Source organism: Thalassophryne amazonica, chromosome 13, assembly GCF_902500255.1.
Source record: "Thalassophryne amazonica chromosome 13, fThaAma1.1, whole genome shotgun sequence".
NCBI classification, from domain to species: domain Eukaryota; kingdom Metazoa; phylum Chordata; class Actinopteri; order Batrachoidiformes; family Batrachoididae; genus Thalassophryne; species Thalassophryne amazonica.
In genome coordinates this window covers 60,128,592-60,144,676 of record NC_047115.1, presented here as the reverse complement: position 1 = coordinate 60,144,676, position 16,085 = coordinate 60,128,592, and the positions used below count along the sequence as shown (strand labels likewise).

Below are 16,085 nucleotides of genomic sequence, written 5' to 3'. Positions count from 1 at the left end.
GAAAGAGGTGCTGGCCCTGGTTATGCTTCCTTCACATCCAGAATTGGCTGTACATCTATTAAGGCGAAGTGGAATAAAATAAACAAGATTTGTGATTTTTTTTTTTTTTTTTTTTCTGTTGTAAAAGCCATAACTTGCACCAATTAAATATAAAGTTGTTAAATATGATGCAGAATTCATATTTCATTATTTTGTTTATATTTCATGTCATTTGATGTTATACATAGGTCATATGGTTAAAAACACATTAATATTGGATGGATATAATGTTTGCTGCTGTGTCAAAATCTTACATATTGTAGCTTTAATCTGTGAGCAGCATCAGGGACTTTAGCACAGTGAGACAGAACTCTTTAAATTTTCAGTAAATGTTTTTGAATTGGATTACAGCTCTTTTCCACAGGTGTGCATGCAGGTGTAAATGTGTTTGTCTATATGTGGCCCTGTGACAGACTGGTGGCCTGTCCAGGGTGTACCTCTCCTCACACCCTATGACTGCTGGGATAGGCTCCAGCACCCTGTGACCCTTAATTGGAGTAAGCGATTGAAGATGAGTGAGTGAGAATAAATGCTTATGTTTCTAAGCGATTGAAGATGAGTGAGTGAGAATAAATGCTTATGTTTCTATTTCCTCGTTTGTTCCTCGAGTGTTTGTTATATTCACTTACATCACTGTACACTGCAGTCTTTGTTCATCATGTTTTTATTGTCATAGTCATTTAACATTGTTTTTCAGCTGAGCAGCAAGGACATTTTAAAATGATGCCCATGTGAATTTTCTGGCTGTGTCTCTTTGGTATCGGAAACACCCAACTGGAACTAAAGCTGTATCTCAGGTGCAAGCTAGACAATTTTTCTCTCCTTGGCACCTCCATTCAGTGAGTGGAACAATGATTACAGACTTTTTTTGTCAGGATAAGCTGCCTGCTTAATTTTTCCAGTGTCAGAGATGAGCAGATTTATGAACAGTCTCCTCTAGACACAGCAGCTTGATTTTTGGTTATTGTATTTATTTAATTTACTTTTCATTGTATTTGTTTCAGCCTTTATTGTAATTGAGAGACTGTCTGAAATAGATTTTCAATTAACTGCAGATAAATGACAAACTCAAATTAGAAATACGCAAAACTATCCTTCCTGTATAATTTGCAGGCTTGGTGATGCTGCAGGCAGTTGGATCAGATATCAGTACATGAGAACATTTAGCTGAACATCTGCCTCTTGTTGCTGTAATTTGCTTCATGGCCATCTGTTAGGCACTGGCTGGGAGCACCTACAAAGATATATATCTTTTTTAATGTAAATCACTGGTACAACCAGTCGGAAATGGACTTATTGTGTATTGCTGGACCTCTATGTAATTCTGAACCTAATGAAATTCCATATAAACACTGGCGCTAAGATTGTTCTCATTGTTCTTAGTGAACTCCAGAGCTCCAGCCAATGCAGTGTATTACTGATGCTACAAGGCTCATTCTGCTCAAATAAAATGTACATATTTGACTATATATAGTCTTTGTTGAACAGATGTTTCATATGACCCATTTAACAATAATTCACATCATGTTAGTATTTGAGTCAGTGCAGTGTCAAGATCTGTTTGTGTTGTTCTGGGCCCTATTCTCCATATGTTGATTGCCATCCATCCATTGTCTATAAGGGTCACAGGGGGGCTGGAGCCTATCTCAGCGGTCATGAGGCGTGGTGCACCCTGGTCAGGATGCCAGTCTGTCGCAGGGCACATATAGACAGACAAACACATTCACACACCTACAGTCAATTTAATGTTTCCAGTTCACCTAACCTGCATGTTTTTGGATGTGGGATGAAGCCGTAACACCCGGGGGGAACCCACGCAAACATGGGGAGAACATGCAAACTCCACACAGAAACGCCTCTGGTGGGAAGCGATCACACAGCCTTCTCCTTTTGAGGCAGCAGTGCTAGCCAGTGAGCCACCATGCTGCCCTGTTGACGACCATGTTGGCTTTATTAAGTTATTGATGTTTTGGCATGATCCCAGATTTCTCGGTAATTTGAAGCAGTTGCTAGATTCAAAGTAAGTTAAGTCAGGTCAGCTGGACCTTGAAGATGTTTTGCTCTTCATCCAGAAAAACTTCATCAGTGTCAAGTTTCATGTTCAGTCCTGCACTGATGAAGCTTTTCTGGATGAAGAGCGAAACATCTTCAAACAATTCAACTCCAGTTGACCTTACTCAAACTACTAGGTTACCATGACCTGGAAGACACAAAGCAGAAAGTACAACCACATTACACCCATTTTGGCATCCCTTCACTGGCTTCCTGTCCCAGTGAGATCAGATTTTAAGGTTCTGCTACTAACCTATAAAATTATTCATGGACTGGCACCTCCCTACCTAGCTGACCTAATTAAACCTTACGTACCCGCCCGGGCTTTACGTTCTCAGGGTGCAGGACTACTTTGTGTCCCTAGGGTAAATAAGAAGTCTGCGGGTCACAGAGCTTTCTCTTATCATGCCCCTGTTCTGTGCAATGGTCTCCCTGGGTCAATAAAACAGTCAGATTCTGTGGAGATTTTCAAGTCCAGACTTAAGACGCACTTATTTTCCCTTTCATATGGCTAGCATACTGGTACAGTTTTGTTTTACGCTTTTTACTCTTTTAATTCATTTATTAGTAATTGAAGCGGGCTGCAGCCTCAACTTTCCTAAATTCTGGGTCTTTTAGTGAAGTTTAGGGCTAGTGGCCGGCGATCACCTTAGTATTTCTCTGTTTTTCTTGTTGTTTAATGCTGGTAAATTATACAGTATTTTTTGTCTTTCTGATGCCTGATTCTGTTTTTTCTCTCTGTTTAAGGTGCAGCAGAGATGGGAGTTGTGTTCGTGTTGGCGATCCTCCTGTCCTGTGCGCCAATAGCATTTCTTGTATATTCGTCCGTGAATTGTTCTGTGAATTGTTCTGTAATTTATGTTTGTAGCATGGCCCAAGCAGAGGGTCACCCCTTTGAGTCTGGTCTGCTTGAGGTTTCTTCCTCAGAGGGAGTTTTCCTTACCACTGTTGCTCTGGGGGTTGGTAAGGTTAGACCTTACCTGTGTGAAGCGCTTTGAGGCAACTCTGTTGTGATTTGGCGCTATATAAATGAAAATTAATTGAAATTGAAGACTGAAAACCTGTACAGGCAGTTGCTGGATTGGTTGTCACAGCAATATGTGTATAAGATCAGAGCTACTCAGGAGTTTGTTAATTCATTGAAGTCAGGATTAGATGACCAATTTAAATGGTGTCATTTCAGGTTTCACTGAGTACCACTAGACCTGAAAAAAATAGTATGGGAAACACTGGTATAACTATATACCCAACACATATTACAGTGATTAAATCTGAGCTGTATTTACAGAAATTAAACAAATGTAAGATGAATTCAAGTTAAAACGATTGTTCTGCATTGTACAATTGACGATGCGTGCACATTTGCCATTACGCTGTAAAGCCCTAATGTCTAAGTTGCTTCTTGGCAGATTGACAAAATTTTGCTATCTGTTTGTGTTAGTTTTTGTCTTGTTCAAATCCTTCTCTCATTCATTAAATGCTTTCCTTGTCAGCTGATGTCCAAAGGGTCCGTTTGTGCACGCGTAAAACATTGAGCAGCCATCATTTGGAGAGCTTCCCTGGTGGTTGCACATTTGTTTACTGTTTTGTTCAGTATTTGTTTGTAGCTTGTCAGTGAAGGCCCGGTAGACATTAGTGTTATTCGTGTCTTATCTGTTGCTGTTCTGTTTCCGTTTGGAAGCACTGCACACCTGCAATTCAGTGGTTGGCCACGCGTTCCATCAGAGCCCCAAATCCACCAGAGATCGATGGATTAGACAGTTTTTTCCAATGGATAAATTATTTCAATCCATTACTAATCAGTGTACCCAATCTGTCACATTGTACACCTAAAAGGTGAGATGAACGGGTTTTCCTTTAGAATTTTTGTCCACTGGGTCCTGGGACACACTAGGTATTAAAAATGTTAGTTCCAAGGCCCAGCCCTGAGTCCAGGCACCTCGAGACAGCTTTGCTGCCTCACACGAGTGCCGAATTCAGTACATAGAGCTACTGATTTCAGGAGCTATTCAAGTGTGCTGCAGTGTGCTAAGAAAGGTGGTGGACCAAATTATGCCGTGAAAGGAAAGTGTATCTAAGTTTATGTAACTTTATATCTGAAAAATGCAATGTAAACAATTTGTATTTGTTTTCAGTGATGCCATAGGGTGCAGTTCTGTTGAAACGAAAGAGTTGCTGGACCTGGTTAATCTTTCACATTCAGATTGGCTGTAAATCTATTAAGGTGAAGTGGAATAAAATAAACAATATTTGTGATGTTTTTTTCTGTTGTAACAGCCATAATTTGTGCCAATTTAATTTAAAGTTGTTAAATATGATGCAAAATTAATTTTTCATTATTTTGTCATTTGATGTTATACATAGGTCATATGGTTAAAAAACATTAATATTGGATGGATATAATGTTTGCTGCTGTGTCAAAATCTTACATACTATAGCTTTAATCTGTGAGCAGCATCAGGGACTTTAGCACAGTGAGACAGAACTCTAAATTTTCGGTAAATGTTTTTGAATTGGATTACAGCTCTTTATTCATGTTGAATGAATACTCTGCAACGCAGTGTGTCTTGCCACATCACCTTCAGTATTTTGTTTTTTTAATTTTTGTGCAAATTACAGCATGCCACAAAACGTCACTCATACAGATTTAAAAATCATCACAGGCATTGATACTATTTGGTGATCATCCCTTCTGTGAAATCTTACACCAATTCATATAAAATGTAACGTTAAAAATAAGTAATGTAACATGTTGGTGGCCTTGTCTTAAATGTGCATGCAGTCTTCTGGTGTCATATGGGGACAGTGATTCAGTACAAATGTAGATCGGTACACTTTGGCTTTTAAGTTCCTAATTTTGGAAGAAAAAGTAAAACCAGTTCCATTTATTCTTCCAGACTGTCTGGAATGGGGGATGCAGGCTTGTTCAGTATTGTACGTTGTTCACTCTAAGCGCCACTTACAGAGTCTGTGCTCACAGCCTGCCTGCTACTGACAACAGCAGGGACAGAAGCAGCGATTTGCGGCACCGACGAGAAACAAAAAAAGTGGGGAATGCGCGTCCCGGGGATGAAGCTTTCTGGGGACATTGTACATATTATATATTGCATCCAGCTTTGTTGATTTTGCATAAGGACGGCATAAGTGTAAATGGTGGGTGAAAATACCCACTACAGCAGGGGTAGGCAACCTGTTCCAGAAAGAGCCATGAGGGTGCAGGTTTTCTTTACAGCCACTGACTCCACCAGGTGATTTCACTGATTAACTGATTCCATCTGCTCAAAGTGATATTAATCAGTAAAATCACCTGGTGGAGTCAGTGGCTGCAAAGAAAACCTGCACCCTCATGGCTCTTTCTGGAACAGGTTGCCTACCCCTGCACTACAGTATAAAAGTGAGGGTTAGGATTAGGGTTACAGGGTACTTTTAGGTAAAAGTACCCTGTATAGTAAAATTGCTGTGTTGGTACTTGCTCTGGTTATTAAAGCGTACATGACATTATTAATGCAGAAGGTACACAACAATTGTAAAAGTGAAGAAGTAAAAAAGAATTCTCTTGCTTAAATATCTTTTTAGTTTTGTAGATTTTTCTGGCTGACTTAGAAGATTATTACTGATGCTTTTAATTTATAGGCCACCCTTCCTTTCTTGGTTTTGAAGCTTTTGTGGTATTTCCTTTACTGGGAATCATCTCCCTACACATTATGTTCAAACAGAAGCCTTTCTCCTATTGGGGTGATCATTTGGTGCACTCCTTGTCACCATTGTTTTAATGATGTAGTAGCTGATTAAGGATTCTGGCCTAGATTTATCAACCTTAGTCAATATCTGCATGTGTGTGCAGTTGAATGATTACTTTTAAGAAAAAAAAAATTGTAAATAGTCTCTCCGACAGTATTCTGACCCACTCACTGTGTTCTAATGTTTTTTTTTTGTTCTGTATGTTTGTTTCTGTGTCACAGATCCAACTCTTTCACCTGTTATTCTTCGCTGGTGGTATGCTGTGACGAAAGACTCCGCTCTGCTGTTCTTCAACACTGCTGAGAGACTTGTCCTTGACATCCGAATGCTGTGTCTCAGTCAACATGCCAGACAGCTTTTGTGAGTTATGATGACGGCTGGTTCATTGACTCAGGAAAGAGCCTCTTCCTCTTGCTACTAGTGATCAAATCACATCATGTAATGAAGAAGGGTTGTTAGGAGTCTGCTCTTCAAGGAGTCTGCCAGCGGGGGATGAGTATTTTGAGCCCTGTGACCGATAACAAATCAGACCTTGTGGGAGCTGTGGGAGGCCCAGAGGAATACTCCAGAAGCATGCAGTCAGAGGAGTTATTCAGCAGAAAACTCAAAGCTCTGAATGGTAGTATAGGGCCACCACCCTCCAACATGCAGGGTAAACCAGAAGGCACAGGCAAAACAAATGGTACTCCAGCAATGCCCAAAATGGGAGTCAGGGCCAGGGTGTCAGAATGGCCCCCACGAAAAGATGGATGGGATGGACGACCTTCTCCTAACTATCAGAGTGTGATACCAGTTTTTCAGAATGGTCAGCAAGACCATACTATGGAAATACTGGAGCAAGATGAAGCAGTACCTGTGGATGTAGATTACTCTGACAATAAGTATGTACTGAGTGACCTCCTCAGCCACTCGCCACTGAAGGGCCTCCATCCTATTCGTCAACGCAGCAACAGTGATGTCACCATAAGCGACATAGACTCTGAGGATATAATGGACCAGAATGCTGTCAATCCTAACACAGGGGCGTCACTGCATCGTGAATATGGTAGCACATCCTCTATTGACCGCCAGGGTCTGAGTGGCGATGGATTCTTCACCATGTTTAGGGGCTACCGCGTAGATACCATGGCCCATCGTAGTGTACCCCCACTGGGTTTCCCTGAACTGTTACGGTGTGACACTGCCCTCTCACCCAGCCTGCAGACAGCAGCCCAGATAGCCAGGGGTGAGATAGTCCACATTCCTGGCTATGACTACATAGACAGCTCCATCCTCTACAGCCGAGAGAGGGAGAAGTCTTTTATGAGGCGTCTCAAGTCAGAGTCATCTGAAACATCACTGTTCAGGAAACTGCGGACCATAAAAAGTGAGAGTGATGCTTTGCAGCTTGCTATGGAGGATGACCGACGACCTCTTAGCTTCCAGAAATGTTTTGCCCACTACGATGTCCAGAGTGTCCTTTTCAACATTAGCGAGGCTGTAGCAAGCAGGGCTAATCTGAGCCAGAGAAAGAACACAACTACTGGTGCATCAGCTGCCTCTGCTGGCGTTATTGCTGGGACTGGAAACAGTGGACCATCTGTAGGTAGAGCAGGACTGGGACCTGGACCAGGGGTAGACAGTGGAGCAGGTGGATGTAGCAGTGGGATCACCCCTATGTTTGAGTCTCCACTAGGCAGCAGGGAAGACTTAAACCCTAAGGAAAACTTAGATGCTGATGAAGGAGATGGGAAGAGCAACAATTTAGTTCTGAGCTGTCCGCACTTTCGAAATGAGATTGGTGGTGAGGGCGAAAGAAAGATCTCCCTCTCCAGAGCCAACAGCACCAACTATAGTGGTATGTCAGAGAGCTGCTCTTTCGAATCATCTCTGAGCTCCCACTGTACCAATGCAGGAGTATCTGTACTCGAGGTGCCAAGAGAAAGCCAACCAATCCACAGGGAAAAGGTCAAACGTTACATCATTGAACATATTGACCTTGGCGCATACTATTACCACAAGTATTTCTATGGGAAAGGTAAGAAATATTTTATGAAATGTATCTAATTTATGTTGCATTTTTACATTTACACAGACTATGAAGTGTTTATACAAGAAGGTATGAAGGACACAATGTCTCCAGGGGTAAGTACAGAGTCCCATCCCCCAAACAAATAAAAATAACATGTTGCAGTTTTCCCAAATGGGATAGAGAATTCTCTTATTGCCCAATATCTTGACAGTCCCATTATCTTTGTAGGTCTGTGTAGATAAAGAAAGGACCAAGACAATAGCAGGCTTAGTTTGAGCTTGAGGGTGTGTGTTTAACTTCCTTGGAAGAGGAGCGGTCATGTTCTCCCTGTGATATTACCCTGACCTTATTGGGAAATCTGTGATTAGTCATGTGAGAAGATGAAGGTGAGCTAGAGGTTTTTGCAGCTGTTCCCAAAGGAGGCCCAAGGGCTGTGATGACCATTCTCATAAAACTTTTGGGTCAGCAAAATCACACCAAGGTCACAGCTTTCCTCATTAAAATGTCTGTGTGGCTGACTCTGGAAATCCCATGCTGACCTCGGCCCATCATTGCATTGTAGATATCAGTTTTTCCCCACTGTCTGCGTGTCTCTGTTCACTGCTCCCAGCATATTGAATTACTCATTCTTAAGCTTCCTCAACCAGAAAACAGCTGTTTCACCTTTCACACCGAGAGATTCCTGGCTGTCTTCAAACTGTGTATTAAAATGTCAGTACAATTTTGTTAGTGTGTCACCTTGCACAAGGCTTGTTGTCTTTCCTCGTGAGGTTAATGAAACGGTTAAACATTCACTGTGCTAAAGTAGCATAGTAACTGAAAATCAGTAAGTATATGAACACTGACACAATTTGTGGAATTTTGCCTCTGCTCACTGCCACAATGGGTGTGAAATACAACAATAAAGATGTGCTTGCACTCTTTCCGCTTTAAGTCAAGGGCTTTAGCAAAATATGGTATTAACCATAGAGAAATTACAGACATTTATAGACACTGTCTGCATTTTCTGACACCATTAGTAATTGGACAAACAAAGTGATAAATATAGAGTGCATCCGGAAAGTATTCACAGTGCTTTACTTTTTCCACATTTTATGTTACAGCCTTATTCCAAAATGGTGTAAATTCATTTTTCCCTCAAAATTCTACTCACACTGCCCCGTAATGACAGCATGAAAATGTTTTTTTTGTTGTTGTTGTTGTTTTTTGTTTGCAAATTTATATAAAAAAACAAAACAATAAACTAAGAAACCACATGCACATAAGTATTCACATCATTTGCTTATTAATTTTGATGATGCACCTTTGGCAGCAATTACAGCCTCAAGTCTTCTTGAATATGATGACACAAAGCTTGGTGCACCTATCTTTGGGCAGTTTTGCCCATTCCTCTTTGCAGCACTTCTCAGTCTCCATCAGGTTGGATGGGAGCGTCGGTGCACAGCCATTTTCAGATCTCTATAGAGATGTTCAATCTGATTCAGGTCTGGGCTCTGGCTGGACCACTCAGAGTCATTCACGGAGTTGTTCTGAAGCCACTCCTTTGATATCTTGGCTGTGTGCTTAGGGTCATTGTCCTGCTGAAAGATGCACCGTCGCCCCATTCTGAATTCGAGCGCTCTGGAGCAGGTTTTCATCCAGGATGTCTCTGTACATTGCTGCATTCATCTTTTCCTCCATCCTGACGAGTCTCCCAGTTCCTGCCACTGAAAAACATCCCCACAGCATGATGCTGCCACCACCATGCTTCACTGTAGGGATGGTGCCTGGTTTCCTTCAAACATAATGCCTGGCATTCAGGATAAAGTTTTCAATCTTTGTCTCATCAAACCAGAGACTTTTGTTTCTCATGAGCTGAGAGTCCATCAGGTGCCTTTTGGAAAACTCAAGGTGGGCTGCCATGTGCCTTTTACTAAGTAGCTGCTTCCGTCTGGCCACTCCACCATACAGACCTGACGAGCAGTCAGCTCTAGAAAGAGCCCTAGTGGTTCCGAACTTCTTCCATTTACAGATAATGGAGGTCACTGTGCTCATTGTGACCTTCAAAGCAGCAGAAATGTTTCTGTACCCTTCCTCAGATTTGTGCCTTGAGACAATCCTGTCTCAGAGGTCTACAGACAATTCCTTTGACTTCATTCTTGGTTTGTGCGCTGACATGCACTGTCAACTGTGGAACCTTATTTGTAGACAGGTGTGTCGTCTTTCCAAATCATGTCCACTCAACTCAGTTTACTCCAGGTGGACTCCAGGAAAGCTGTAGAAACATCTCAAGGGTGATCAGTGGAAACAGGATGTACCCAAGCTCAATTTTGAGCTTCTTGGCAAAAGCTGTGAATACTTACGTACATGTGGTTTCTTAGTGAGAGAGTGTGTGTGTGTGTGTGTGTGTGTTTTAATAAATTTGCAAAAATCTAAAAAACTTTTTTCACATTGTCATTATGGGGGATTGTGTGTAGAATTTTGAGGAAAAATGAATTTACTCCATTTTGGAATAAGGCTGTAACATAACAAAATGTGGAAAAAGGGAAGCGCTGTGAATACTTTCTGGACGCACTGTACAGATTAAATAATCACTTTTAGAGCCACATTTCTTTAGAGAAGTCAGCGGATGGATGCATGAACATTTACAAATGACTGAATATGTCTTGGACTTTATTTATATCAGTCATTAAGACATACAGACAAAATTGTGCAATTTCCGACGGTACATGAATGCAGCGTTAGCGGCAGCAGCAGTTGCTGCATGCGCTTATTATTTTTTTTATTAAATATAACAATATGAGTGTAGGAACGTACATTTGGCAACAGGTAGATAATTCAAATGATTATATAAGAGCTGTTCTGGAAGGCAGAATTCATGTTGCGGATAAGCTGCAGCTGGTTGAAATAACCGCACATGTGACTCACTGCATGGCGTTCACATGCACTGATCAGTTTACTGCTCTGATATATTCAATCATCTTTACACTTATATGGCTTAGAACATAATACAGTGATACAGCAGTGATCACGGCACACCAGAGATTATTATTATTAATATTTTTTTTTTATTGGAGCAAGATGGAGCGGGCGATGTGTCGTCAGACAGTGTGGATTCTGATGATGAAGGAAATGATCCCTCTTTTGTTCTGGACGAGGAACCAGAGCAGGTGGGTCCACCGGCATGCGCACAGATCTCCACAGCTTCTGTTTGCAGTTTCTCCAGGACTCAGACGCTGTGAGCTCCATCCCAGTGCCGAGTTCTGGAACTCAGAGATGCAGACACACACTGCTCTAGCTGTGGCTCCAGGTGCGTTTCATTTAAAGCATCAAGATCATTAGCTTCGGTTTTGTTAAGTTCTTCTTTCATCCCTTTTGCGCTCTTGTTTCGCTGGCTATTCGGTGACAAAGCTCTTTCGTCCTCCTTTTCTCAATGAATTGTGACTTTTCTTAAACTTTTTCCCTTTGTTCACGAATCGTCGTGTGCCATGTGACTGGGACATAAGTAGGATAACTTGCACAATCAGGGACTGACTAAATACTTTTTTTACCCCACTGTATGGGGTCTATTCGACTCACAAAATATTATTTTGTGAGTTGAATAGCTGGCTCCGTTCACTGCAGAGGAGCAGCATCTCGATGTTGAGGTCCTCACAGAAATTCAGATTTATCACCCTGTCCGAGTCTTTTATCTGCCATACAAATGTGTCATCACCTCTGCTTCACAACATGTGCAGAAAAAACATCCAGGCCTACTGGGGCACATACGAAAGAGTGTCACCACTTTAGGGCAAGCTTTTATCAACTTAAGATGAACACTGATGCTATTGATTGACCAAAGTCCTCCTGCCCTGAGCAACAGGAGCATTTCTCCCCATGCTGCTCTAATGGATACAGTGTACCATTAACACACTCGAGTCGAGTCGCATGTGGGTTATGCTTTCGTGAGCAGCGGTGTGTATTGATACATCTCTGGCCTCTTTCGGTTAAATTGACCATGGGTTTTGGCGTCCTTAAAGTATATAAAAACATAAAAAGTAGAACGCCACTAAATAAAAAATAAAGCTAGGTGGTGGTGGTGGTGCTGCTGGAACATCATCTTTTGTGGCTGTAGAGCTCTATACAGGGAATGCATTGTCTGCCACGCAGGACACACTGATAAGTGTTTGTGGTGGTTGTGCCCTCTTGCTGAGCTGCAAAGTGTTCAGAGCGCATGCGCCGCATCTAGCCTCATAAGCCATGATGTGTTCATGCACGTTGGCTCTCCATTTGGCCCGGTCATCAGTCAGCTTCTCCCAGGAGTCAGTGTCGATCTTCATACCTGCTAGGTCTCTTTTGACCACGTCTGTGAAACGCAGATGGCGACGGCCAATTGGGCACTTGCCCTGAGCGAGATCCCCCTACAGGATGTCTGTACAGGATGAATGTGGCCTAGCCAACTCAGTCTTTGAAATTCATTTAAACTGTATTGCACCTTTGCAGCCTCATTTGGAAGTTTTTGCTATTCAGTTTATTTACCTTTTGAGGTTGGTAGCAGAGGTGGGACGAAGTCACTGTCAGTCTGCAAGTCCCATCAAGTCTCAAGTCAGCTTGCAAACAATTGGTGGTCATTATGACTTGAGACTTGACTTGAGACTTGCTGATTCATGACTTGAGAGTGGCTTGATGTTGATTTCTTTCCACCTCAGCTTGGTAGCATTTTTGAAGTGGGACATGACAGGCAGTGGGTGCCTTTGGCATGTCATAAAACAGTTTGACAAAAAGCTTTCTTCCACAGTCACCTTCATCAGTCCACTCAGCTTTAGAAGCCTTAATATGTAGAGATAACACTCTATCCACCATTTGACCTCATGCCTCACACAGCAGTTCAATGCCATATCTAAGCCATGCTTTCTCTAGATAGTTAACCCCAATTTGGCATCTCATGGTGCAAGTAACAGTGTTGCTGATGTCACAGTGGCAGATCCTGTGTACCGTATTAATATTGCATGCTCTCCGTAGTGTAGATGCAGAAATGCCGCTGTGAATGTCAGTACTTTGAGTGCCCTCTGAGGTTTTTCTTTTGTTGTCTGTGAAATCTTGGCCTTTCTCCATGGATTTAGGCTGGATTAAGGAGTGTTTGCTCAGTGTACCTGTGTATGTGTGCACACAGCTTTGCTCCTAACCATCTACATCACAACCTCCAAGACACCTGCACACATTGATTTAAGCCAACACTTTTAAGATCCAGTTTGATTTATAAGTTACATATATATAGTTTTGTTTCCATTTGTACCTTGGGGGGACAAATAGGAACAGTGGGTAGGAAAAAGACTTTATTTTATTTTTTTATACAACGGACATATGTCAACTACCTGATAAGTTTTTGTTGTTTTTTTTTTATTGAAAATTTTTAACTCACCCCCAACCCCTACCCATCAACCACCAACGCTGTTTCCTTAAAACTTTAAATGTTTCTAAAGCATATATGCATCTGTTTGTTTTTTTTTTTTATTTTGGCCAATATGGTGCATACATTTGACATGAGTACTTGTACCATTCTGACTTAGGGTACATGATTGCATTTTTGGACATTATTCACAATTTTCTGCATCCTATTCAGTCATAATAAAATAGCTCAGACTCTGAGATACATTTTAGTGGTGATACTGGAGCTTCGAAGTGCAAGAGAATTTGATGTTTATTACACCCCTCAATTCAAGACACTTGAACAAAACAAGCAATTTGTGAATTTTGCAGTAGTTGTACTACTAATTTGTTTGTCTTCAGGATGTTTGCAGATCAGTACTCACAAGGTATTGTGAGTGCTCACAAGGCACTCACATGGTATTGTTTACCGTTTATAGTCTGTGTACTACATAGCCAGCAGTATATCAGGTTAAATAAATTAAATCAGCAGAAAAGTACTACCTTGGCTTGGCTTGAATATTACAGAAAAAAGAAGCTTATTACCTAAAAATTCAATACTAAGCAAACCGACTGCCTGTATGTTAGCGTTTGACATTTTCGGTGAAAAATTTATTCATTGCTCTTGATAACAGTGCTTAAAGGGCATATCACACCAAAATCATAATTTAGATTTAGGCTGTTAGTGACCATCCGATGATCCACCAGGATTACTTTGTGCACTTCTGTGACAGGTTTCAAAGTATACAGCTTTCGCAACAAACAGCTACAGAGACGTCCAAAAACAAAGTACTTGTGAGTACTCAGGTGTTTCCAACAAGTGACATCGCTACTAGAAGCGTCCCAGTGTGCGCTTCATTGGAATGTAATTGCTAACATTAAGAACAGAGGCACAGATTAATTCCAAAGTTGACATAACTGTGTTGTGCTATGATGACTTGTTTTTAAGTGATAACTGTTCATTTTGATGTAGTCACGGTAAAAGCTGCGAATCCAAGAAGGTTGATGGGCACCTGAGGCCATAAACGCAGCCTGTCAGTAACCATCTCTGCTCCAGGATCAGTTTTGTACACGATTAATTATGAGTGTTGTCATCAATAAAATCTAAAAAAAATACATCTGCTGCCGGGGGGAAACGAGTGTCTTGTCAGCTGCACAGCGTGCGCGCACGCACACACACATACACACACACACACACACACACACACACACACACACACACACACACACACACACACACACACACACACACACACACACACACACACACACACACACACACACACACACACACACACACAGTGAGCTTCGCAGCACATATACACACATTCCAGCTCCAAATTTACACTCTCTCAAAGTAAAAAAAAAAAAAAACAGAAAAGAAAAGAAATCTAGCCACAAAACACAAAAAGAGTAAAATCCTGAACATGCAAGGCTCATCGTGGTGTTATGGATTAATTTCCAAATGTAAGCCGCCAGTCGAGCTCGCACGTGAAATTGGCGGCTGCAGCTCTACCTCTCTCCTGATTGTGGCACGTAAAATAACATCCATGAACTTCTGGAAATTATGTTTTCTGACTTTTTCCAATGTAACAAGTCCATCTCTGTGTCCAGGCAATGTGTCAGATGTCCCATGTTCATGTCCACAGCTTCAGTAAACCAGCATCCACACAAAACAGTGTGTCTCCACACTTTAGGCTCCAAAATCCGACACTGAAAAAATTAAGAGTTTTAGGGTGAAGCGTGTCGTCTCCTGTCTGTAAATCCGAGCCATCACTTTTGAACAGCAGCTCAGAAGCTTCGTTTTCAGATGGAGCAGGTGCGTTTTCCCTCTGTCTGTCAGTCATTGGGATGTTTCTTTTTCCCAATAAGGACGTCACACACTGAAAAATGCAGACAATTGCTGAGCGAGTTTTGTTTTCCGGAAATGCACCTGCTAACACTCAGAGTGAGAGGAATAAAATACATCAGAGATCACTAATTATTAGCACATGTGTGCAGAGAGATCAATCAACAATCATGATACCCATGTCTTACTAACTGGGATGTTGAAAAATGTGAGACTTGTCCTTTAAGGAAAGGTCAGGAAATTTCCAAAGACATTAAAAGCCTTTATAAGGGGACTGTCCACAGGAAATTGCATAGAATTATGGCACATATTTAAGGAAATCCTTTACAGGCTAGACTGTTGGTCAAGAGGAAGCCCTGACCTGAAAGGTGATGAATCATGATCTGGTTTATATTGTCACTGGGTGGCTTTGTGTGTCGTCACTGGCATATTATGTAAATGGTAAATTGACAGCATATATATATAGTGCTTTCATGGTCAAAGCGCTTTACATTGGTGCCTCACATTCAACCATTCACACATTCAACCATCCACACATTCACCTATCCACACACACACACACACACACACACACACACACACACACACACACACTAACACACCGATGTCAGGGTGTGCTGCCATGCAAGGTGCTCACTGCACACCGAGATTAAGGACCTTGCCCATGAGCCCCAAGTGATTTTTTTGGTCTGACAAGGATTTAAACCGAGGACCCTCGTCACAAGCCCACCTTTAACCACTTGACCGTCACCTCCCCATATTACCAAAGTGTCTGAGGTTGTTCACTGTTATTTGCATAAAATTGCAGTGGCGATACATCTCCTTAGTATCGTGAATCCTGAAATTCTGATCCACACTGTTTATTCTAGAATGAAGTATTGTAATGTTTATTTTACCCTCATAAGAGTTTGAGATGATTCACAATACAGCTGCTTGAATTTTGATTAAAATTTCTCTTATCACACCTGTTTTGTATTCCTTTCACTAACTTCCTATGAATTTAAGAGT

At 41.6% G+C, this 16,085-nt stretch overlaps 1 protein-coding gene across 3 annotated transcripts in view; it reads left to right on the top strand.

The window, feature by feature from the left end:
- Positions 1–16,085, top strand: part of LOC117523091 (signal-induced proliferation-associated 1-like protein 2) — a 258,904-nt gene that overhangs the window by 104,963 nt on the left and 137,856 nt on the right. For all 3 annotated transcript variants that reach the window (XM_034184507.1, XM_034184509.1, XM_034184508.1), the window contains exon 2: positions 6,054–7,849. In XM_034184507.1, coding sequence (XP_034040398.1) covers positions 6,325–7,849 — 1,525 coding nt within the window. In that variant the 5' untranslated portion in view covers positions 6,054–6,324. The remainder of the gene's footprint in view (positions 1–6,053; positions 7,850–16,085) is intronic.